The 25646-nt window shown below is 42.0% G+C and overlaps 1 protein-coding gene across 3 annotated transcripts in view; it reads left to right on the top strand.

Moving 5' to 3' along the window:
* Positions 1-25646, top strand: part of LOC147008729 (sodium- and chloride-dependent taurine transporter-like) — a 67723-nt gene that overhangs the window by 38782 nt on the left and 3295 nt on the right. For all 3 annotated transcript variants that reach the window (XM_085863705.1, XM_085863704.1, XM_085863706.1), the window contains 3 exons: positions 2898-3000; positions 3832-3932; positions 14941-15111. In XM_085863705.1, coding sequence (XP_085719831.1) covers positions 2898-3000; positions 3832-3932; positions 14941-15111 — 375 coding nt within the window. The remainder of the gene's footprint in view (positions 1-2897; positions 3001-3831; positions 3933-14940; positions 15112-25646) is intronic.

The following is a 25646-nucleotide window of genomic DNA, read 5'->3' as shown; positions in this document are numbered from 1 at the left end:
TGTCTCTTGATTCCATCTATTGTTCTACCTGTCTGCTAACGCCGAACTACACTCTCCTTCATGATCACCAAGCCGTTTAACCCAAAATATCTTGAATGCAGAGCTCAAACAAACGAGACATTGTAGTCGCGTTTCAGGCATCACAAGGACCTGCTGCAGATTTGTTTGGACTATTTGAGGTGTAGCTTTCATGGGCTGCAAGATAGAATAATATTCAAAGGAGGACGAGTACAGAGTCGTTTTTCTGTTGGTCGTCCAGGCCTTTTATTCTATTGGTGTTTATAATGTGCTTAATCATTCTTGATACTCCTGTGTCCATCACATTATGCTTCATACTTATCTCTTTAAATCATGTCATCTTTTATTTTTGGAATACATGGCCAAGGCTCATGGAAGGGCAAGAGCAGAATGGAATGGGAAAGCACCAACAGCAGAGTAGAAGTGAGAGAGATCAATGGTACGGGAAGAATGGCACATGGGGGTGAAAAAACTGCACACAAGCTGAAACACAGAAAGAAGGGGAAGGGGAAAGTGAGGATGGAACAGAAAAAGAACAAATCAACTGAATGTAACAAATGAAAAGGGTGAGGTGAGGGGAGGGAAGGGGGTGGGTGGGATCACAATAACCTGGAAAAGAGGAGTGCTTGGGGATGGGGCATTTTGGGAAGAAGAGATCATGAGTATGGATGGGATGTTTTTTATGGATAGGGTTGTGGACAGTTGACTTGAAGCCCTGGAGGGAGGAATGGGACTGAAGATTGGGGAAGTTTGTTCCACAGAGGAGAGAAAACAGGAACAAATTAGTGGAGGTGAGCAGTGAGCCTGGATTTCAGGAGTTTAACAAGAGGGTTACTGGCTGATCGTGTGTGCCCTGCAGAAACCTGGGAGGCACCGAGCCAAGAGTTCAGAAGATGCAAGACCAAAAAGGAGGCAGTAAAATAGAGGCCGTAAACATATCTGCGATGTGAAAGTAACAGGCCTGGGCTCTGATCATGTCATGGGAGATCCCAATTATTTTGAGGATATTGCTTTCCATATGCCTGGTATTTGCTTAATGGTTAGGGTGGTGGGCTTGGGATCCTTGGATCCCAAGTTCAAATCCTACTTTCCTGTTGAATTAATACCAGGTGGGGTTGATTCTGCCTATCGTTCTTCCGAGGTCGGCAAAATGAGTACCAGCATGCTGGTATCCTGTGTCGGAGTGGCCACCCGTCCAGAATTGTGCCAAATAGCCAAGGAGACTGCTTAGGCAGCACCAACGCTCTGCACAGAGTATGGTCCCAATGGATGGAATGGATGTATTGCTTTCCATGGCATCAAGAAGGTCAAGGTGTTAGGAAGGGGGTGCTAGCCCAAAGAGGAAAGCGGTACTCAATAAAGCTGCAAATGAAGGCCTTGTATATTGTCAAAAGTTCAGATTGGCCAAGGAAAAAAAAAAACAAAAAAAACAACCAAACCTTGCACGACTGAGGATTCCCAGTCTGTGGCTGGCTTTGTTGGCTATCTTGGAAATATGTTCTGCCTGATAAAGATCATGGCTAATGGTGAGGCCCAAATGTTTGAGTGACACACTATCTTAACTTCCTCATATGGTTTGTTTCGGAAGATGGGAGGATTTGCCAGACATTGCTTTTGGACAGACGGTGAGTGTGTGGGATTTCTCAGGGTTGGAATACGTATTCCAAGTATTGGACCAGCTCCTGATTCTAACAAGGTTGGCAGAGAAGGAAGAGGCAGCTGCCTGCTTGTCTGAAGGATGAGGGATGTTCGGCAGATGGTGGTGGAGTCAGCAAAAAAGAGGATTTTTCTAAAGATAGTTCATGAAGATTAGGAATAGGACAGGGCCCAGAACACTGCCTTGGGGCATTCCAACCTTACCTTGACAGGGAGAGGAGAGGAGATGAGAGGATCCCATTACTGTGCACAAATTGTACCAGCTTAAGTGAAGTGAGGACACTAACTACACAGGAGGTAGGTAACACTATCATGGTGAAGGAGTGCCTCTGAATTAGAATATAGCTGTTCGGTCTTTGCCAGCAATCGTGAAATAGAATGTGTTGCTGTGCTAGTAAACGTTTTTGTTCCTGACTTCAGTTGCTCAAAACGTATCAGTGCAGTAAAATATGAAGGTCTTCTAATTTTATAACTTACAAGTGTGTGAATGTGAACCGAAAAGATGGATAATTGCACACGTTGAAGGAACATTTCTTGCATCATTTGACGCGTGGCAGCAGCATAGTCATGTGGTGTCATTGATGACGTCAGTGCAGCGAGTGCACGTACATTGTAAAATGATTCTGTACAAGATTGAATCTCTGAATAGAAGAGTGAGTTGATGAGGTAAAGTCCCCTTGAACTGACATTGGGGCAATGGTGCCCACATTTGGACACAGGCAATGGAATGAATGACCAAGAAAAGGGAAAGGAAAGATTGTAGCAAACAGTTACCTGCAAGACTGTTGGTCAAGATATGATTAATTGAGGGTAAAGATTGCTGGAAAGGATGGGGGTTGACATGGGATTGTGCACCACCAGATGGATGCCCTAGAGGGAAGACTGATTGAATCACTTATGAATGCAGTTCCACAAATGGGAGAAAAGAACGACAAAAACTTGTGTGCAGTAAGCCTGCATTTTTGGAGTTTAACCCCGAAGGGGTTACTGGTTTCTGGGAGGGAGGGGGTGAAGTTTAAGGCGAAAGAAGCAAAGTGGGAGTTTTAATTTTTTTATTTTTAATTTTTTTTAGTGTTTAGGAGGCACTGATCTGTCTGTAATCGGCCTTCACTTTTATTGACCAAGCCAAAATTTGTTTTTCAAGCTCTTGTTAATAGGTTTTTAAATTGTATTTCCTCTGCAGAAATGATTGACTGTGATTTTTCTTCTTTTTGTGTTTGCAGGGTGGGATGTATGTTTTTCAAATGTTTGACTACTATGCCACGAGTGGGGTGGTTCTACTCTGGGTGGCTTTCTTCGAGTGTGTCGCCTTGGCATGGCTCTATGGTATGTTGTGTATATACATACGGTTTGGATTTGTCTACATATCATTTAAACAAATATTTGTGGTGGATGGGATGCGGGAGGAAGCTTTAAAGACTTTAAATGGTGGAGGTGTGTGTATAAGTATTCAGGGATTCAGGGATTATGCAGTCATCTCGATCACCAAAGGTAGATGGAGGTTGTGTTTTCATCTCTCTCTGTCTCTGTCTGTCTCTCTTTATTTGTCTGTGAGCAGGATATCTCACAAAGTTGTAGATAGATTCGTACGAAATTTGGTGGACCTATTGGGTATGTGATGAGCACGAAATTATTATATTTTAGTGAAGATCCGGATCCAGATTCTATAATTTTTTGTTAAAGTTACTATTCACCCATTGAGAAATAATGATGTATAGCACGATATTTAAAAAAAGTTGTGGACGGGTTATGATAAAACTTGGTGGCTGAGTTGGGTAAGAGACGAACAAGCCAATTAGATTTTGGTTTAGGTCCGGATGCAAATACAGTCTATCAGTGGGATACAAAACGTAAACTGTTTAGCCTGATGGAGGTATGCGCTCTACCCAGTACCGTTTTAGTGTATGTATGATATTTGGATTCCTGGGTCATTAAGAAGAACATGGCGACGTCTCGATTGTAATAGTTTGGCACGTGCAGAGGAATGTCTGACAGTTTCACTATCACTTAGAAGGGGTAATTTGCATTGGAAACCTGAAAGATCTGTTTCCCTTTTATTTGCCTTGTTTTTTGATTGACTGTCTCCATTTTTCCAACAGTGTTTATCTGTGCAGTTTCCACTGTGCATGTTTAATTTCTGTGTTTGTGCGTGTGCAGGAGTTGACCGATTTTATGTTGCTCTTGAAGACATGCTGGGGTTCCGTCCAGGACCTTGGATGAAATATTGCTGGATGGTTATCACTCCCTCCCTCTGTCTCGTACGTTGATCATTCTTGCAATGAACGCCACTTTTATGATTCACTTGGCATGGTTGATCTCTGTCCCCTTTAACCTTGACCAATGGGCATTGAACTTTGTCTTTTGTTTTGGCCTCAACAGCAACTTTACATTCTTTCCATTTTTCATATGCTTTTGCTTTTTGTATGATCTGGATCTTATTTTGGCAATGCAAAACAAAATATGCTCACCTTGAACATGCTGGCTCCTTGCCAAAACTTGATTGCATTAATCACACGGTACTCTTCTGTTTTATCATCCTTAATTATGGCCAATCAAGTTGAAAATTCAAACCCATTTCATCCAATAGCACCAACTGATGCCAGGAAGGCTGCAGTTGAGGACTTTTTTAAGAAGATTTTCTTTTAATAGTCAATTAAAGGTGAACCTGCTGTTCTGTCCCCCATCTTACCCTGACTTGATTCTAACTACAGTGGGTGAGGGTGAGGGGCGGGGCAGGACGGGGTTTGGCGCCCCCTCCTCCCCTCGATATTTTTCGCAACTACTGGGGATTTTGAATTCTCTCGGGTCTTGGGCATATTTTGATACCACATACGTCCAAATCAGACATCACTCAGGTGTCACATGACAATTAGTAGTCACATGTCCAGAAAAAAAACCTGCAATTTTTGCATGTGTTTATGTCCAACAAACACATGTGAAGAAGGGTTACATGCATTACTACATTGATGATGCAAATTAATTGGCCTGTAATTTCTTCTGAGTGTTTTGCATGTTGTCTTCGGCATCCTGAATAATTATAGAAAAACAATAAAATGCATAACAATATAAAAATTAACATTTTATGAAAAAATTTTTTTTACCATCAGCTTTCTCGCTTGATGATCTATGCGTGTGCGAATTTTCAATTTCATCGGAACATCGGCGGCTGGACCTAGTCAGAGCTCAAAATCAACCAGTTCATTTTTGGTTAACCACTCTGTTGGAATTTGTGTCCTCAACCAAAAAGGAAAAGAAAGGTCTGTGTGGCCTTGAGCCTCCTTTGGTGACGGGCCCAGATGGCATCAGTTGTTATCCTTCGCATTCTGCGAAAGGTTATGTTTTGGTCGGTGTGTATTTATTTATTTATTTATTTATTTATTTGTAATCTTGTGATTCGTATTGCTCAAAAAGTATTAAACCGAATTGCATGAAATTTGGTGGGATGATTGGTTATTAACCAGGAAGCATTCGATTAGATTTTGGGATCGTTCGGGGAAAAGGTCAAAATCATCTTTTTACGATAACACGGTCAATTTTTATTCAATTTGCATGCAACTAATGCCAAAATGTTCAGAATTCAACGCCTCATCTTGTGATATGCAATATGACACAATGACGCCCATACTCTTGTTACCGTTTATGGGTCAAAGGTCAAGGGGGGTCACGACCTTGAAAAATATGCGGTTTTTGTCATAACACGGTCAATTCTTGTCTGCTTTACATGAACCCAGCACCAAAATGTTCAGAATTTAATGCCCAATGTTGTGACAATGACGTCATAACATGTCACCGGTTGGGGTAAAATGTCGGGGGGGGGGTCACGCCCTTGAAAAATATGCGGTTTTCGGCATAACTCAGTCAATTCTTATTCGATTTGCATGAAACCAGCATCAAACGAGATTACCTTCTCTTGTTGAAACATTGTATTCACCGAGCTTGCGAGTGAAGACTCACCAAAACGACGTGAGTTGATTGTTGTTTAGTCCGTAGCCCCCGAAAGTCGGGGGGGGGTCATGACATTATAGATATGTGGTTTGTGTCATAAGACCATTCATATGAAACCAGTTCCCCACACTCGTACCACGAACAAAAAAGTAGTGGTGGCGAAGGTATGTGCTCTATGAGTGCCCGTTCTAGTTATGTTCTCAAATATTGCTGTCATTTTTGCTTTTTTTTTCTCGATCTGCCCTATTCGGTCTGTCCTTATCCTTTGGCTGCTTCCCATCTGCATGGAAGTTAGCAAACATCATTCCCAAAACTCACTATAAACTCTAGGCCCATGGGCTTTCTTCCAAATACAAAGTCAGGCAATCCATCAATGCTTCTGATGTTTTTGCTCCTGTTTTCAAACAGCCTGATCTTTGGCGATCAGTTTGGATTCCGCTACAACAGCTCAACTTTTAACATGCTTCTGCTCCTCTCTTTCAGCAATGATAGAAGGCCCTCAATCTGAAACATAAGGTTAGAACTCTTGCTGGACATATCACAGGCATTTGACAGTCTGGCATCCTGTTTTGCTTACCAAGGTCTCTGCCTGTAGCCCAGAAGGCCACCTTAATTTCTGGATTTATGAAGTCCTCCACTCGCGCAGGCAACGTGTGGCATCTCCAACAACCTCATCTCAGATCGATTTGGTTTCAGTCCAGGTAACTCCACCTTGGATATGCTTTTTCTACACACCCAACAATGGATGGAAGCCCTAAATGTCAGACATGAGATCAGGTCCATCTCTCTGGACACACAGTGGGGAGAACAAGTATTTGATACACTGCTGATTTTGCAGGTTTTCCCACTTAGAAAGCATGTAGAGGTCTAATTTTTATCATCGGTACACTTCAACTGTGAAAGACGGAATCGAAAACAAAAATCCTGAAAATCACATTGTATGATTTTTAAATAATTAATTTGCATTTTATTACATGAAATAAGTATTTGATCACCTACCAACCAGAAAGAATTCCGGCTCTCACAGACCTGTTAGTTTTGTCTTTAAGAAGCCCTCCCATTCTCCACTCATTACCTCTATTAACTGCACCTGTTTGAACTCGTTATCTGAATAAAAGACAGCTGTCCACACTCAATCAATCAGACTCCAACCTCTCCACAATGGGCAAGACCAGAGAGCTGTCGAAGGACATCAGGGACAAAATTGTAGACTTGCACAAGGCTGGGATGGGCTACAGGACAATAGGTGAGAAGGAAACAACTGTTGGCGCAATTATTAGAAAATGGAAGAAGTTCAAGATAACAGTCAATCTCCCTCGGTCTGGGGCTCCATGCAAGATCTCACCTCGTGGAGCCTCAATAATCATGAGAAAGGTGAGGGATCAGCCCAAAACTACACGGCAGGACCTGGTCAATGACCTGAAGAGAGCTGGGACCACAGTATCAAAGAAAACCATAAGTAACACACTACGCCATCATGGATTAAAATCCTGCAGTGCACGCAAGGTCCCTCTGCTCAAGCCAGCCCATGTCCAGGCCCGTCTGAAGTTTGCCAATGACCATCTGGATGATCCAGAGGAGAAATGGGAGAAGGTCATTTGGTCTGATGAGACCAAAATAGAGCTTTTTGGTTTAAACTCCACTCGCCATGTTTGGAGGAAGAAGAAGGATGAGTACAACCCCAAGAACACCATCCCAACCGTGAAGCATGGAGGTGGAAACGTCATTCTTTGGGGATGCTTTTCTGCAAAGGGGACAGGACGACTGCACCGTATTGAGGGGAGGATGGATGGGACCATGTATCGCGAGATCTTGGCCAAAAACCTCCTTCCCTCAACAAGAGCATTGAAGATGGGGCGTGGCTGGGTCTTCCAGCATGACAATGACTCGAAACACACAGCCAGGGCAACTAAGGAGTGGCTCCGTAAGAAGCATCTCAAGGTCCTGGAGTGGCCCAGCCAGTCTCCAGACCTGAACCCAATAGAAAATCTTTGGAGGGAGCTGAAAGTCCCAAAACCCCAAAACAACAAGCGACAGCCCCAAAACCTGAAGGATCTGGAGAAGATCTGCATGGAGGAGTGGGCCAAAATCCCTGCTGCAGTCTGTGCAAACCTGGTTCAGAACTACAGGAAACGTCTGATCTCTGTAATTGCAAACAAAGGTTTCTGTACCAACTATTAAGTTCTGTTTTTCTGATGTATCAAATACTTATTTCATGCAATAAAATGCAAATTAATTATTTAAAGATCATACAATGTGATTTTCAGGATTTTTCTTTTCGATTCCGTCTTTCACAGTTGAAGTGTACCTATGATGAAAACTACAGACCTCTATGTGCTTTGTAAGTGGGAAAACCTGCAAAATCGGCAGTGTATCAAATACTTGTTCTCCCCACTGGATCTCATGCTCTTGATGCAGTCTGGCATCCTGCCTTACTCTCAAAACTCTCTGCCTCTGGCATCCAAATCCAACTCCACATAAGGCTTCCTAACTTCCTCTACTTACATAGCCATTGTGTGAGACTCAACAGAATCCTTTCATCTCTTCCTGTAAAGGCTGGAGTGCCACAAGGCACTGTTCTGGGCCAAGTCCCATTCTTGATCTTCATCAATGATGTCTCTGTCTCCCTCGAAAATCCTCTTTTTCAATCTGCTGATAACTCTGCTCTCTGCCATGACATTCCTCATCCTTCATACAGGCAGGCTGCAGCCTCTTCTCTCTCTTCAGACATTGCAAAAAAAATAAATGCACAAGCTGATCCATCCATCCATTGGAACCATACTCTGTGCAGAGCATTGGTGCTGCTTCAGCAGTCTCCTTGGCTATTGGGCATAATCCTGGACAGGTCGCCACTCTGACACAGGATACCAGCAAGCTGGCACTCATTTTGCTGACCTCAGAAGGATGACAGGCAGAGTCAACCCCACCTAGTATTAATTTAACAGCTGAGTGGGATTTTAATTCAGGATTCTATGATCCCAAGCCCACCACCCTAAACAAGCTGATCAAACACTTGGGATGTCTTTCAATCCTGACAAATCTCACACTCTCGCCATCTCTCTCCGAAAAGATCGTCTGGCAAACCCTCCCATCTACTTCCTTAATCCTCTCAGATGTTCAGTCATTCAAACTCCTCGGTCTCGCTCTCAGCCATGATTTTTCTTGGGCAAACCATATTTCAAAGTTGGCTGACAAAGTCAGCCACCGACTGGGCATCCTCCATCGTACTAAGTCCTTCCTTGGCACAACTGATGTCCTATCTACCTTCAAGGCCTTCATACGCAGCTTGAGAGAGTCCTGTTCTCCCCTCTTGGCTGGCTCCCCTGCCTCATGTCTTGCTCAGCTTGATGCCATGGAAACCAAGGCTCGCACTTTCTGTTCTGTCCATGCTCCCCCCCTCCCCCCAGCTTTCTGTGGTCCTCACATGGTCCACCATCAAACCTCCTTCTGGTGAACCTACCTAAATCCAGGATCACGCTCACCTCCGTTCATTTATTCTTTTTTTTTTCTTTTTTCTTTTCCCCTCCCACCAGTGGAACCAACTTCCACATTCTCTTCAATCTCATTCTTCCCTCCAGGTCTTCAAGAAAGATGATCACCACCATCTCAGATCATCCCCACTGCAAAACCATGATCTTTTCTACCCCCGTTAATCTCACCCAAACCCCATCTCCTTCCAATTTTCCAGTTTTCCCTTCTTGGAGTTTCCTTCTGTATCCATCTTGTCCACCCCATGCATCCTCTCCTGCCCCTATTCCAAGTCTTCCTCTATCCTGGCTTTCAACTCTGTTGTTTTCCCCCTTCTCTAATCTTCCTTTTGCATCCTCTCTTTGTCTGTTACACCCTTATCTGTTCAGTGTATTGGCTCTTTCATGAGCCTTCACTATGTATACAAAAAAATAGGAGGTGAATAATTGAGTTCATGATTTAAAGTGCAACTCCACTGCCAGGGAATGATTTGGGCCAGTAAAATTGAAGCGGCCAATAACCGGGAAGAGACACCAAGGAGTCTGGGATGTGCTGTAGGAGGAAGTATTCTGTTAAACAGATGTCTGGTTTATCCGGAAAGGTTTTAGGGGTAGGTGAGGGGTAAGCATTGGAAGGGCAGGTGTCGCAAGGAATCACAAGGAAATTTGACATAGGTGGAGGCCATTCAGACCACCTTGTCTGTGCCACACAACACCACACCAATTTATCAAGAGGTCAAATTAAGAAAATTCTAAAAAAAAAAAAATTCTCCCTTCTTTCCAGGGGAGGGGGCATTGGCTTGGGTAAAAAAACGAAATAAAAACAAAACTCACATCAACCACACAACACCCTTTGAGATCCCCATCAACAACACTGTACACATGTACACAATCACTTATTAATGCTCAAGCTACCTAAAAGTCCTGTCAACATCCCCATACCCCTCGATCTGCATAACTTCCAGGTACCAATCTAATTCTAATTTAAACTTATCTACTTTTATGCTGTCACTGCCTTTTCCAGGGAGGTCATTCCATGCATTAACTACTCTCTGAGTGAAAGTCCCCTGCCATCTTAACTCTCCTCTTATTTACTCTCAGGCTCTGACCCCTGGTACTATCACTGTCTACTTTATTGAATAATTAATCTGCACTTATTTTATCTATACCTTCCATCATCTTAAACATCTCTATAATATCTCCTCGTAACCGCCTCCTTTCCAGTGTATAAAACCCTGTCTCCTTCAGCCGCTCCTCATAGCTGAGTCTTTCTCGGCCCGGAATTGATCGAGTAGCCCTGCGCTGAACCCTCTATGGCATCTATGTCCTTCTGGAATTATGGTGACCAGAACTGCACATGATATTCTAGATGTGGCCCTCACTAAATTCCTCTACAATATTAACACCACCTCTTAATTTATAAATGATCCCTCTCCAAATGCAGCCTAAAACCCTATTTGCTTTACCTATAGATGTCTGGCACTGTGCTGCCTGCTCACCACCCCCAGATCCTTCTCCCGTGTGACACGCTCCAAAATTAATCCTGTAATCTCTATTTTCATTGTTCTTTCCCATCCCCAACACCCTACCTTTGCTCAGGTTAAATTCCCTCTGCCAATCTTTTGCCAAATCTATGCAAGTATCAATACTTTCCTGTATCTAATCACCACCCCCTCTGCTATCCACCTTACCTCTAAGCTTTGTATCTGCAAATTTGGAAATCCTACTCTTCACCCCACAATCCAAATCATTGATGTAAATGTTGAATAGTAATGGTCCAAGTACTGATCCCTGAGGCACTCCACTACTTACATCCTCCCAGCAAGACATCCTCCCTCTCACAGCCACTTCTTGCTTCCAACCAATAAGCCAGTCTGCAATCCAATTAACTACCTGACCAGCCACTCCACAGTCCCTCACTTTGGCCAACAACCTCTGATGTATCTTATCAAATGCCTTCTTCAAATCCAGATATACTATATCCACTGTCTTTCCCTCATCCACCCAGACACTGCTTCATAGAACTCTAAAAGATTTGTTAAACAGGAATTACCTTTGGTAAACCATGCTGACTTCCTTTAATTAGTTTGTATTTGTTTAAATGGTTCCTCATCTGTTCCTTAATTAATATCTCCAACACCTTCCCCACAACTGAAGTCAAACTAGCAGGTCCATAGTTTCTCGATTCTTCTCTGGATCCTTTCCTAAATAATGGTGTTACATTTGCTCCTCTCCAATCCTCCAGTACCTGTCCTGACTCCAGTGAACGATTGAAAATATCCGTTAACATCTCGATTACCCGCTCAGCCACCTCTCTCAATACTCTCGGGTGCATATTATCTGGACCCGGAGCCTTATCTACTCTTAGATTACGTAGCTGTTCCTTTACTTCCTCCACTCTAACCTGGATCTTCTGTAAAAGCCCTTCCTCACCTCCTCGATAGATACTCTCAGCTATTGGCAATTCTTCTGACTGTTCTTGTGTAAAAGTTGAAGCAGAATACCTGTTTAATAAGCCTGCCATCTCACTTTCCTCATTAACCACTCTCCTGGTGCTATTCCTCAATGGGCCCACTAATCCGAACCTGTTCTTTTCCCCAATATAATTAAAGAATTCTTTGCTATTATGTTTATTCTTAGCAGTGTCCTTCTCGTACTCTCTTTTGGCTTGCTGAGTTAGTTATTTTCTTAACTTGCCTCTGTTCACTCCGATAATGATATAAATCGAACTCCAGTCCTGTTATTTTAAACCTAATAAATGCCTTCTGCTTCTCCTTCATATCATTCCTTATCCCACTACTCAACCACCCTGGTCTTTCTGCTTCTAGTCTTACACCTCATAGGAATGTATTTACTCTGCACTCAACACATATGCTCCTTGAGGCTTCCCATTTCTCTGATGCTGATTGTCCTGTTGTTAGAGTCTCTCAATCTACATCACCCAATTCCCTCCTCATGCCCTCAAAGTTTGCCTTCCTGAAATCTAATAGCCTTACCCTACTATCCTGAACTCTAACCCTTAACAGCATCTTTGCACACACAATGTTATGGTCATACTCCAGGGTCAAAAGGTCAAGTACCGAAAAATGCAATTACCGGCACATTTTAAAATGAAACCTTTCATCTGCATGACATATATGATGATTTGGGGGGGGGTGGGATTTGACCCCCTGGTTCATTCCCCAGGGGGTCAGAACTTAAGGTCACAGGTCAAAATGTGGAAAAAAACAAAAATTTGATACTGGGTCATTCCTGGTGTAATATTTTGCCATCTTTCAACTTTGCTTTACGTGGCAAGCATTGGTATTTGCAACGGCATGCCATCAACTTCGCTCGAGTTCATGTTTTGTCCCATTGTCAGTTCTACCTTCTATCTCCTGTAAAGAAAAGAAAACAAAAAAAACATGTGTTCTTGTACCTTAACCTTATGTTTACATGTGTGTGCATATACACATGGTGGTGCAAAAGTTGTGCACCATTGGGGCTTTTGTTGTGGGATTTTATTCATTACATGTTATTTTTTTCCAGATAAGTGATGGTGGCAAAATTATCAAAAGAGAGGATAGACCTAGTTTTAATGAGTGAAAGGCCACCTACTTGTAATTAATCAATTGCTGCTGAATTTGTTTAAAAGAAAAAAAAAAAAATCCCAGAGGCCACTAAGGCCAAAAAAAAAAAAATGTTGCATTGGCGTAACGGGTCACTGAAAAATAGGGTAGGTCGGTCGGGATCTTTTTTTTTATTTTTTTTTTTTTTTATTTTTTTTTTTCCTAATAAATCTCTCCCAAAATCTCCCCCGGCTCGAGTACCACCCTTTTTGTCGGCGGGTTCTGTCCGAAACACTTCCGGGTTTTTGCGATCGCGATCGCAATCAACAAGATACTTGAAAACGATAGCAAAACAACAAAAATAGCAATAAAATAGGGTCGGCAAAATTTTTCGATAGCAAAAAAGCAAAAAAAAAACGTAGGGTCGGCGGAATTTTTAGGGTCGGGCGGGTTACGCCAATGCAACATTTTTTTTTTTTTTTTTGGCCTAATTGATCAAGCAACTTCTGGAAGGAATAACTCATCAATTTGATGAAATGCATTTCGAAATTGTGTTGAATGTTAAACGTGTCTGTTGAATCCGTGTTTCCAAGTTAATGGCCAACATTAGGAACATTTTGTGTGCATGCAAAAAATTCCCACGTGTGCACAGCACGCAAATGATTTTTCCATGGTTTTCTTGCACTCCTAATTACAGGTCTCTATTTATTTATTTATTTATTTATTTGTTTATTTATTTATTTATTTATTTATTTATTGTATATACTCTCAATGCGGTGCTGAATGGCACTGGAGTTTGGTTTGTAAGATAGTAGTCTGCAAAAGGAGTTGAGACAAAATGAATGGAGCTTTGCTTGTTCATAACAACCCACAAGGTTCCTAACGATATCGATGAAATCAATGTGTTTATCCTGATGGTGGAGAGGGAACACTATCGTGAACCTTTTACGTTATATGATGCAATGTTTAATTTGTAATTGACCTAAATTTTGAGGAGATAAAATAACGGATTTTTTGCCAAATTGGATTTTCACACGTTTGTCTGTTATTGAATCGCATCAACAAAGGGTCAACATAGATGTAAACAGAATGGCACTCGGTGGAGTGCATTCTTCCATCACATGATGAACAGTTTACATTTTGTATCCCACTGATGGGCCGGATCAGGATCCGGAGCTGAACCAAAATCTAATCGGCTTGTTCTTGTCACACACCCGACTTGTTCACAAAGTTTTTTTTTTTATTTTTATTTTATTTTTTTTTCTTTCTTTCTTTTGTCTGAATCCATCCACAACATTTTGAGATATCCTGCTCATAGACAGACGTATGGACGAACAGACGGGTGAAAACTTAATGTCCGTCTACCTTTGATGGCAGCGGTAAACGATTGAACCGTTCACCTGTATTTAAAATCCTCTGAACTTGATACAAAGCTCAGATTTCCTTATAGTATACCTTTGATCCTATGCCCCACAGCACTTCCTGTGTGCAGCGCCCTGTGTTTGCAGTTTGCAAAACAGATTTCCCTCTAAACCCTCTTTGCATTCCTTTCTTCTTCATGAAACTTTATTTTCTGAATAGAAATGATCGATTGTGATTTTAATTGCAGGGTGGAATGAATATATGATGTTGACATATTTGACTACTATGCCATTGTGGTTATTACTTCCCCCACCGAAGGTGGACAGAGGTTATGGTTTCACCCCTGTCTCTCTTTGTCTGTCTGTCTGACCATGATATCTCAAAAAGTTATTGATGGATTTGGACAAAACTTGTTTGGGTGTGCGACAAGGATGAATTGATTCGATTCTGTTAAAGATCCGGATCCTACTTTTTTTTTCACGTAATTCTTTACCCTTGAGAAATGAGGTCAAAAACTACGTTTATCATGATATTTCAAAAGGCTGTGGATGAGTTGATTAGGTGACGAGAACAAGCGGATTAGATTTTGGTTCAGGTCCAGATTCAGATCCAGCCTCCAGGTGGGATACAAAATGTAAACTGTTCAGCCTTGCAAAGGTATGCGCTCTACCGAGTGCCGTTCTAGTTTCCATTAGTGATGGAGATTATTGGAGAATTTTGTCCCTTAATCTGTTGGTCACATAAATACTGTGTATACATTAAAGATGCTGCTGCCGAATTTTCTGCACCTTCTTATTTCATTTATTTTGTACAAATATCGACTTGTGTTAGACCTGAAACATACAAGGTAGATGCATTCAGGTAATTTCAGAAGGGTCTACTGTGTTTTGTTTTGCTAGTTTTGTTTTCTTTTGATTAATATGAATTATTGACTTTCCCCACAGTCTTGTTTCATCTACTCGCTTGTGAAGTTCAAGCCCCTCGTCTACAACAAAGTGTATGAATATCCACCATGGGCGCAGAGCCTGGGATGGTGCATGGCTCTGTCCTCCATGGTCTGCGTCCCCATATATGCTTTAATGCATCTGGTGATGGCTGAAGGTTCCTTCCACATGGTAAAGAACTCTAGGATTTTATTCTGTTGCTTGGATGTTGCTTTTTTTTTAAAAAACGAGCTTTTGTGTTACCTTAGGCCATTAGAGTGCACAGCTCTTCCAACTCTTTCAAACTTCTCCATTCTGGCACTATGTGTGTGTTTCTTATACTCGCACATTCTGTGTGCTTCAAATGAGACACTCATCAGTGTGAACCTTTCACTCGCACATTTAATACATTTAATTTTGCTGCGGGTTCTGCTGTGTTTTGAGGTTAAATTGGTCCTATCTGATTGTGTGCTGACTCTGACGTGGTGGAAGAAAGAGAAAAAAAAAAACATCATGAAGTAATATCTTCCTTTTGGGTGCAGAAAAAGAGCTTTATTAAAAAAACAGACCTTTTATGTTTCACACACAATGGACACGGGTTGTGCGCTATGCTCGATGGAAACAAAATGGCGTCGTATTGCAAGATGTCATGATTCCTAGTATATTGGGACTCTACCTATGGTTGCTTTGTTTGATATTGAAAAGCATTTTCTACACTGCATATTAAGCTTCACTCCATCCCCTTTATTGTGTATATTGCATATCACCACCAAATAATCCATCCTCACAGATGGGTTAATTCCCTACTTTATGATGTCGATGGTGTATTTTGGTCTAACTGGTAATACCTACTCTCCCCCATGTGTTGCTATACGATTCAATGTACATGGAGAAAATTGAGGCCCCCCCCCTCCCCCCTACTCTGAACCCCAAGGGCTACAATTATTTTTTTTCCACTCAATTAAAACCTTCCCGTGCACCTCGCGAGTAGACAACCAACAGTTTGTTCAACACCTTCCGTCCAGCGGTTCTCTTGTAATGTTCCCACTTCTGGGGATATTCTTTTTTTTATACCCCACAAAACCTTACCTTGTGCAATCACCAGTTTTGAAATCATTGTGTCCAGTGGATCTAGCGATAGAAGTCAAACGGCACACAAACAGTATGATAATCCCCCCATTGCGATGATGTTTATGGTTTTCATGCGAATAATTGGAGTATTTTATTAAGACTTGCTACACCCCATCACATCAAGATTGGTCTTACACGGTACACACTGACAGAGAATTTGAAACACAGTACACACAAATGTGAAAACACCCCATCATCATCCGCAATAAATGCTATGATATTGACCCAATGGTTTCTAACACAAAGTAGAAAAGTAACATAACTACATCAGTAGGTGGCAGACTGGCAGTATACAAACAATTATGCTTGTCGCCCAGTTTAACCACAAGGAAGAAGAGGACGTGGGGGCGGGGCCTAATAACAGCCATTACAGAGAAAAATGATGCTAAGCTTCAGGGGAAGAGAAAATGGATCTGTTCTTCGAAAATCAAAATCCCAAACTCAAAATCTATGAGATGCAAATTGTGATGCAGCTGGTTGTCAAGGTGGTCAGTATCATTGTGTCAAAAGCACTGAGTCACAGTTTTGAGCACTATTTGATAAGTACGAGATGGAGTACGGCGACCTGGTGATGCACAGCGAGTTTAGATGGTCATCACTTGGCAAAGCACTGGAATGAATTTTGAGTCTCCTTCCTCGGATTTCGGAATTTGTTGAAAACAAAGGGAGAAGGGAGGCAGAGTTTGAAAACCCAGAGTGGGTAATTAAGCTTACATTGTTGACTGACATCAATTGTCACTTGAATGTGCTGAAGCTTCAACTACAAGGGAAACATAAACTTCCCAGTAACATATGGACATTTGGACTGCCTCACACATTTGGACAAATGAACATTTGAACTGCCTCACAAGGATTTCTATGATGGATTACAAATACTGCATGAAGAGGTTCATGGAGCATCAGGCACACTTTTGCTCATCCAGATTTAAAAGTAAGTTTTGAATTGTATTATTATCTAACTTATTGTGTTATTATTATTATCTGTATTATTTTGCTTACAACATGTACCTTAAATAGGTGGCTTTGAATTGCATTTTTTGTTTTTCATACTTCATCCTATATTGTTATATTGTTTTATTGTGCATGCAGACTTCTATTTAGTTAACCTCACTGTTATTTTTATATATACACATATATATATATATATATATATATATATATATATATTTATATATATATATATATATATATATATATATATATATTTATATATATATTTTGTTACGAATTTCGGTCCGCCCGGCGTGCAATCGACCACGTAACTCGAATCGCGACCGCGTCGCCCACCGGAACGGACAATTCAGTCGTGACCCTCCTTGCAACTATTGCCAGGAGCTAGTCACGGGTGGGTCTTTCGACCACACCACAATCGTGCCAATCGGCCAACCGCACAGGATAGGGTTGTTCGCCAAACTCGACCTACCTAAGTACCTGTGCGGGTAGTTAATTGGGCGATCGTACCTTGCCGCTGGCCGGCCTAGGACACGAACCGCTTAAGCGGTCTGTTCCGTGCTTCAGTGATAACCGAGCGGTGTTATCGCCGGCCCCGACTGACGTGATTAGTTACCGGGTGCTTACACCCTTCTACCAAGTCCTTCCATGATTCAAGATGGAACTTTCAAACAAAGGAAAGGACGCAACGAAACGGGGAACAGTTCGACAAGCACATTTAATACGCACTCAGACAAGGCAAGCACATATTCACAGCCATACAGTAGGAATGCAATTTACAAGCAAGAGTTACAACTGAATAAAGCAATGTTTACTTACATGCACTTAAACAATTCTACTTACGGGACTTGGCGCCACAACACTCATTCAAAGAAAAAGCAAGAAAAGACCCCCTCATAGACAAGGGAGTCGGACTGGGCCCGTGGGCCTAATGCACGTGGAACCTAGATGAGCGGCCAGGTCCACGAGACCAAAGGGTCTTACCCGTGCCCTCGTGGCGTGATGGCGGGCAAGCCGCGATGTCAGCGTAGCTGCGCCTGGCTTCGTGCCCCTGGCGTGGTCGGTGAGCTCTCTCCGGCACTCCCCGTCTGCCTTTCCCGTCGGCTTCGAGCTCCGTCTCCCGACTTGACTGCCCCGCCGACACTGCACTCGACTTGACTGCCCCGCCGACACTGCTGCTGCCACTCCACTGCTCCCACTTTTCCACGCTCTCCAGACCCTCCAGACCCTCCAGACGGCCACTCTTCTGCGCTCTCCAGACCCTCCAGACTTGACTTTTCTGCCACGAGCTGCGCCGTGCTCGCGCTTATATAGCCCGGGGGAGGGGCGTACATGCAAATTTGTGGATCACGGCGGGTTCGGAGGCGGGGCCACACCACCCTATGCTCAGCCATTGGACGGATGAAAAGGGGGCGTGAAGCATTCCTGATCCGCTTTTTGAGGCGAAAGGAACGCATTCACAGCCCATGGCACGACGTGTGGTAGAAAGGCGGAGGTGGTGGGAGTTTGGTTGTTGGCAGGCGTCGTTTGAGAATGGCGGTGAAGCAATGTTTGCGGGATGGAGTTGTGGAGGTAAAGAGGCAAAGGTGGTGGTGTTTGAGTTGTAGTTGTTTGGGAATGATGGTGGTGGCGATTTGGTTGTTGGGGTACGATTGGTCCAAAATAATGACAGAGAAAAGAAAAACGGCTATCTCAAAGGATCGCAGCCCGGTGAACACGGAAATTCCCTCTAAACAACGGTGGGGAAATCTAACTACACACATACTTATCGTCATAACTGATCTAAGGACCCTTTCTGGTGTATTGCGAATTTCCACAGCTGTAACAATATATTTATATATATATATATATATATATATATATATATATATATATATATGTATGTATGTATGTGTATATATATATGTATATGTATGTATGTATGTGTATATATATATGTATATGTATGTATGTATATATGTATATATATATATATATATATATATATATATATATATATATATATATATATATATATATATATATATATACACACACGCACGCGCACGCACACACACGCACGCACATACACACACATACACACACATACACACACATACACACACATACACACACATACACACACATACACACACATACACACACATACACACACATACACACACACAACATAATTGCATAAAGGATTGCATTTATATTATGTCTTGCACATGGTGTGTGTGGCTCTCACACTGATGCCTCGTCACCAAAAGTGGCCCCCCTCTAAAAAAAAAAAATAGTGAAGATCGCTGCTGTAAATCGATACAGCACTAAATGTATAATTAAACGAATGCCCACCATAAATGCATCAAAAAAGAAAAACAAGAAGATGACATCATGCAGAGCACGATACTTGCACAATCCATAAAACAAATTTTACCTCAATAGTTGGTGGTTGAATTCAGTGACCTAATATGAAACTCCTCCTCAAATTTCAAATCAATCAGATGAAAATGGAGCATTTTAGAAACCTCACCTAAGTTGTTGACCTTTGGCCTATGTTGACCTTTTGACCTCAAACTATAGGCTCTACCTTATGACAAACTCTACCATGTGGTGAAGTATTGTGAAGATCGGTTTAAAATTGTGACCTGTAGGCAATAAACAGACAAACAGACAGACAGACAGAATAACAAGATGACGCCGTTTAGAGCACGATACGTGCAAAATCCATAAAACAAATTTGCCCTCAAAAATAATTGGTGGTTGAATTCAATGACCAAATATGCAACTCCCCTTCAAGTTTCAAGTGAATCGGATGAAAATTGACAGTTTTAGAAATATCACCTTAATTGTTGACCTTTTGGTCCATGTTGATCTCAAAAATAATTGGCTCATTGAATTCAGTGACATGAAATCCACATCCTCTTCAAATTTCAAGTCAATTGGATAAAAATTGAGGATTTTAGAAATACTCCCTTTGTTGTTCATCTTGGGACTATGTTGACCTCAAAAATAATTGGCTGGTTTAATTCAGTGATCAAATATGCAACTCTTTCAAATTTCAAGAAAATATGATGAAAATTGACAATTTTAGAAAGTTGGCCTGTGTTGTCCTTTTGGCCGATGTGGACCTCAAGTATAATTGGTGGTTGAATTCAGTGACCTGAAATATAAATCCTCTTCAAATTTCCAGTCAATCAGATGAAAATTGAGGATTTTAGAAATCTCACTTAAGTTGTTGACCTTTTGACCTTCATAATAGTCTTCTTGCTTATGACAAACTCTACCATGCGGTGAATTTTCGTGAATATCGGTTTTAAATTGTGACCTGTTGGCGACAGACAGAATAACTAAATCGACTGACCAATATACTTGAAAAATCTTCGATTTTGCAAGTAATAAATGAGTACAGTAGTGTACTCATTACTGTATTCACCAATATTGGGAGAGAAAATTGCATGTCGATTCCTGAAGATGAGGGGAGTGAGTGAGTGGTTGGGTTAACATTCGCCACGCTCGTGACTTTTTACCACATCTAATTTCACAGCTAAAGTCAGAGTGGCGAGATCGCTTGCCACGAGTGCTTGATGGAGTCGATACAGATCATTTTCCACTCATGTTGTAGGGTACGGGGAAAGTTTTACAAATTGCTCTTCCATTCGATTCCGACGTCCAAAGTAGTGTAGTCCGAAGTACAGTATGGTGTGCAGATTAAAAATTAAAAACATGTTTAATGCCATTTCACTGACTTATTGGATGATCTATATTATAAAAGGAGCCATGTCTGTTTGGTTTTTTTTGTTTACTTACAAAAACGAAGATTTTTCAAATATATTGGTCAGTCGATTTTGTTATTACTTGTTCTGTCTATTTGTCTTTCTGTTTGTTTATCGCCTGCAGGTCACAATTTTAAACCGATCTTCATGAAACCTCACCACATGATAGTTTGGCATAAGTAAGAAGCCTATTGTTTTTGTTTGTTTTGTTTGTAAAAATTTGTCAAATTTTTAAATCCTCAATTTTCTTCCGATTGACTTAAAATTTGAACGGGATTTATATTTCAGGTCACTGAATTCAACAAGCCAATTTTTTTAAGGTCAACAACTAAGGAGGTATATCTAAAATCCTCAATTTTCATCTCCGACTTGAAATTTGAAGAGGATTTGCGCATCAGGTCACTGAATTCAACCAGCAATTATTTTAGGTCAACATAGGCCAGTTTTCTAAAATTGTCAATTTTCTTCTGATTCACTTGAAATTTGAAGAGTTGGATGTCAGGTCATTTAATTCAACCACCAATTATTTTTGAGGTCAAATTCGTTTTATGGATTTTGCACGTATGCTCTGCACTATATCGTAGTCTGTTTGTTTGTTTGTCTTGTTGTACCTTGAGAATGGATTAACGGATTTCAATAAATCGAACTACGGTGTATTCAGGGAACTCCGGTAAGGTTTGTGACCAAATAATTTTTTTCCATGGGCACATGGGCAAATGGGCACACGTGGTGAAACTAAACACCAACTTGCGACGCTGGTTATCCTCGCACTCCCAGGAATCCTTTTTCTTCTTGCCCTATTGATTTGCCATCACAGCAAAGATTGGTATTTCTGTCAGTGAAGTGGCAGGTCTTATATTCTCATAATTTAAATTACAATAGTACTGTATTGTATTCATACCCTTCACTCTACAATGGAACCATGACCTTCCATCATCCTCGAACACATCTGCTTCCCCTTCCATTCTCACGGTCACAGCTACCCCTTTTGATATGCTGGCAGAAAAAAGAAAATGCGCATCAGAGAAGATATATGGCATACAGTGAAAACTTTGTTTGTTCATGGCCTATCGGATACTTTCTCGGTGATTTCTCATTAATCCCGCTGACAGACCTCTGGAAGCTTGTACATGTTGCTGCGTTTGAGCTTGGAGAGTAACTGCTGAAATCTATCTGTCCAGATTCTTACTTTCACATTCTTTGTTCCTTTCACATTTATTTCTGATTTTTATTTTATTTTTACAATTTTTTATTCATTCTAATTCTTGCTTTTTCTTCTTTCATCTCTATATTCCTTTCTTTCATTATCCATCTCTCCAAGGAGAGGTGAATTATTGCAGAAAATTTTCTATCAGGCTCTCTTGGCTGCACCTGGATGGGTTTGAGGGTTGTGGAGTAGTGGCTGAAACCCGAATCCTATCCAGGTTCCTCCTGATGACTCCATATTTGCTCTTCACATCTTCGGGTTCCTTCTTGAGCATCCGTTTCATGAAATGCATTAACCAGGAGTGCGTATAGCGAAGTGCTTGTCATTTTAATGTAAATACGGCAGAAGTTGTAAAATAGAATGTAAAAGTTTTAACAGGTTCCTAGATAATGCCAAAAGTCATAAATGTGATTCCAAGTTGAAGATAAACATTAAGGGGTGGATGTGGAACTTTAAAAAAAAACCAAAGTGCAAAACAAACAGGAATTGTTCCATCCTTGTAGCTGCTCCCATGTTGCACATTGTTAAAAGAGCAGATTTGAGTTCACAGCATTGCAACTCCACCACCAAACATGGGAATGAAAGGATTTGAGTGTTCACTGGGTGTGAGAGGGCTGTGGTTCGAACCCCGACCGAGTTGTGCAAACGACTTTAAAAAGTACTAGTCAGGAGGCGACGATGGTTCGTGGGCATGATTGAACAATGCCGCGATAGGTACAATTGAGTTAGTGGAAGCTTTTGAGGAAGCCCTACCGTAAAAGCCCATCTCTTCCGTCAAAATTGACTAAATCAAATAGTATTTTTACTTACGAAATCTAAAGATTTCGTAAGTCTATTGATCACTTCCGGACTCTGTTTGTGTGTTTGTTTGTTTGTAGGCACGATAACTCAAGAACGGAAGAAGCTACCAATGTCAAATTACACCACGTGATTCAGGAGGGTGATTGCTCGGGCTGATTAGATTTTGGTCAAAATCGGTCAAAGGTCAAGGTCACAGTGAGGTCAAACATTCGATTTTTGATGGTTTGGTACGGATAACTCGAGAACGGAAGAAGCTACCAATGTCAAATTACACCACGTGATTCAAGAGGGTGATGGCTAGTGCTGATTAGATTTTGGTCAAAATCGTCAAAGATCAAGGTCACAGTGAGGTCAAACATCCAAAACATTCGATTTTTGATGGTTTGGTACAGAATCATCGTAGAAACTTCTGGTTTGCGTCGCTACCTTCTCGAGACAGCTTTTATTAGACAAGGTCAGAGGTCAAGTTGACTATTTCGTAAGTACCAGTCTATGACTGCTTGTTTATATGTTGTACTTATGGACATTATGCACAGCTTCTAGGAAATGAAATTGCAAGAAAAAAAAAAGTTCAAGTGGGCGTGGCTCCGCCCACAAGGGGCGTGGGACATCCTCATACAAAAAGACACAACTAGACCATGATATCTAGCTTGTGTCCAAGTTTCATCAAGACCGCATCAAACGTCACGGAACTATGCTCTGGAGAGAGTCACAGACACAGACACACAGGCACAACAAAAATAGTGGTCCCTGCTGGCGCCCGCAAACCAAAAAGTTCTGCTTCCATAATTGATACCCAGCAATGAGAAAGGATAGAGCCTCTAAAGTATATTGGGTTATGCATGACCCAAACAGACATATACTTTTGACATTTTACCACATATAATCTACATTTAAGAGGCGGTGTTGACACACCTGGTTGCTGGGCAATGTTAACATGCCCCTCTTTCTCGGCAGTGCACATGCATTTGAACTGGGCAGTGTATTTCAGCTCCAGAGCAACACAAAAACGCAGGGAAGAATAAAATGATGTATGCAAATCGTTTCATTTGATATTTTGAAAATTGATTAAGGCAATCTAATCTGTATTTGGATGATTTTTTTTATATGTATGGCCATGCATCTGCATTCCATTTGCCAGGATAAAGTGATCTTTCTTTATTTCCAGGTTCTTTTCCCACGATGTACATCATGAATACTTGGCAATGTGTAGTGATGAAAATGTGTTTTGAATGTTTGTTTGTCATAACCAGGGTGCTTGACAGAAGTTAGACTGTAAATGTAAACATGCAATGCTTGAAAATATGCACTACAATGCTCGCCACTGTACATTGTCTGAAAATGATAAATTTATATGGGCACCCCCTCTAATCGTCTCACCAAAAAACTGAGAAACACCAATTCCTTCAGGGAGCAATCGTGCCTGTGCAAGATCACAAGACGTCCCATTGTCTTGGGTCATGTGACCTGCAGTGGGTAGAGCGACTCTGCACCGGCTGACTTTCATTCATTGATAATTTCGTTTTTGGACATTTTCTGACGATTTTTTTTCTTTTTTTCCCTGGGATATAATGGCTTCAAGTTGCATCAGTATGTGAAATTTCAGCCATCTACCTCACCAAGAAGGTACTAAAAATACCAGTCAGCGGTTAGGAAGAGCGATATATATATATATATATATATATATATATATATATATATATATATATATATATATATATATATATATATATATATAATTGTGGTTTCGCCGGTACGTCGCCAGGAGCACGACCTATGATGGAGCAGTGGGGCCGTCTCGGCTCGATTGCCCGGAATTACAGATCGCCGGCCCGGAGAAGTCCGAGGTCGGCGGGTCCTGGTTATTTTGGCCCGAGATACGCCAATGGGTAGATCACGTGGGGTTAGGGTTAATTGCCAACTTCAACTTACCGAAGTACCCACGTGATCCAGCTACCGGGGTACTTCACCCTCGGCGGAACTCGTACGGAAGACACCCAGCCAATGGAATGGGGATTCAAACAATGGGGGTATATTTATTTACAAATGATGGGGGGGGACTAGGGGAGCACGCAAGAACAGAACTAAACCGAATACCTGGCAATGCATGTATGTACAGGGGTAAACACTTATGCAATTCACTACTTATGGACTGGTGCCACAAACGGACACACGCAGACAGAAATGGACCCCCTGGGTCTTTAATGGGACCTCCAGCCCAGAGGACAGTCGGGCTGAGGGTCAGGGTAGCTGGCTGGCTACCTTGCCGTGAGCGCGCGGCTGGGCGTTCCCTTGGTCTGGGACTCCGTGGTTCATCGATCCGGCATGGCTAACCCAAGCGCGAGGGATGAGGAGCCAGGATCACCACCAGTGACTCGCTGAAGAGCGACCGGCCGAGGGAGAGACAGCCGTTGCGGACTCGTATCTATGTCTTCTTCGATGTGATCTCCCGAGAGATGTTCTCTCCCAAGCTCTGCGGCCGCGCCTCTATTCGCCCTTGTCGGGCGGGGGACAAAACGGGGGAGGAAAACGTCTCCGCCCACCTCGTTCACAATCTCTGAGGTCGCGAAGCCCCTGACTGGGCGAGGAGCTCACTCCTCCCACTCTGGGCGGAGTCCCGCTCTGAGGTGGTGAAACCCCAATTGCAAAGTCCTTTTTTCTTGGAAGATCTGCTTCCTTTCTTATCCTCCTCTGCGCATTCCGCCCCTCCCCCACTTGCGCGCTCCGTCAAGAGAACCAGTGGGTGGGGGCTTAACCCTTCACCCAGTAAGCTCGCGGGGGATGCTGGAAGCTGAGGGGTTGCAGCTGTCGTTTGTTGCAGGAGATGGGGTATTCTAATTACAAATCGCAGCGCATTCGCACATAATTACCCACTAGAT

Source organism: Eptatretus burgeri, chromosome 18 (genome assembly GCF_056783735.1).
Source record: "Eptatretus burgeri isolate ZD-2024b chromosome 18, Ebu_testis_v1, whole genome shotgun sequence".
Classification (NCBI taxonomy): Eukaryota; Metazoa; Chordata; class Myxini; order Myxiniformes; family Myxinidae; genus Eptatretus; species Eptatretus burgeri.
This window is presented reverse-complemented; position numbering and strand designations above follow the sequence as displayed.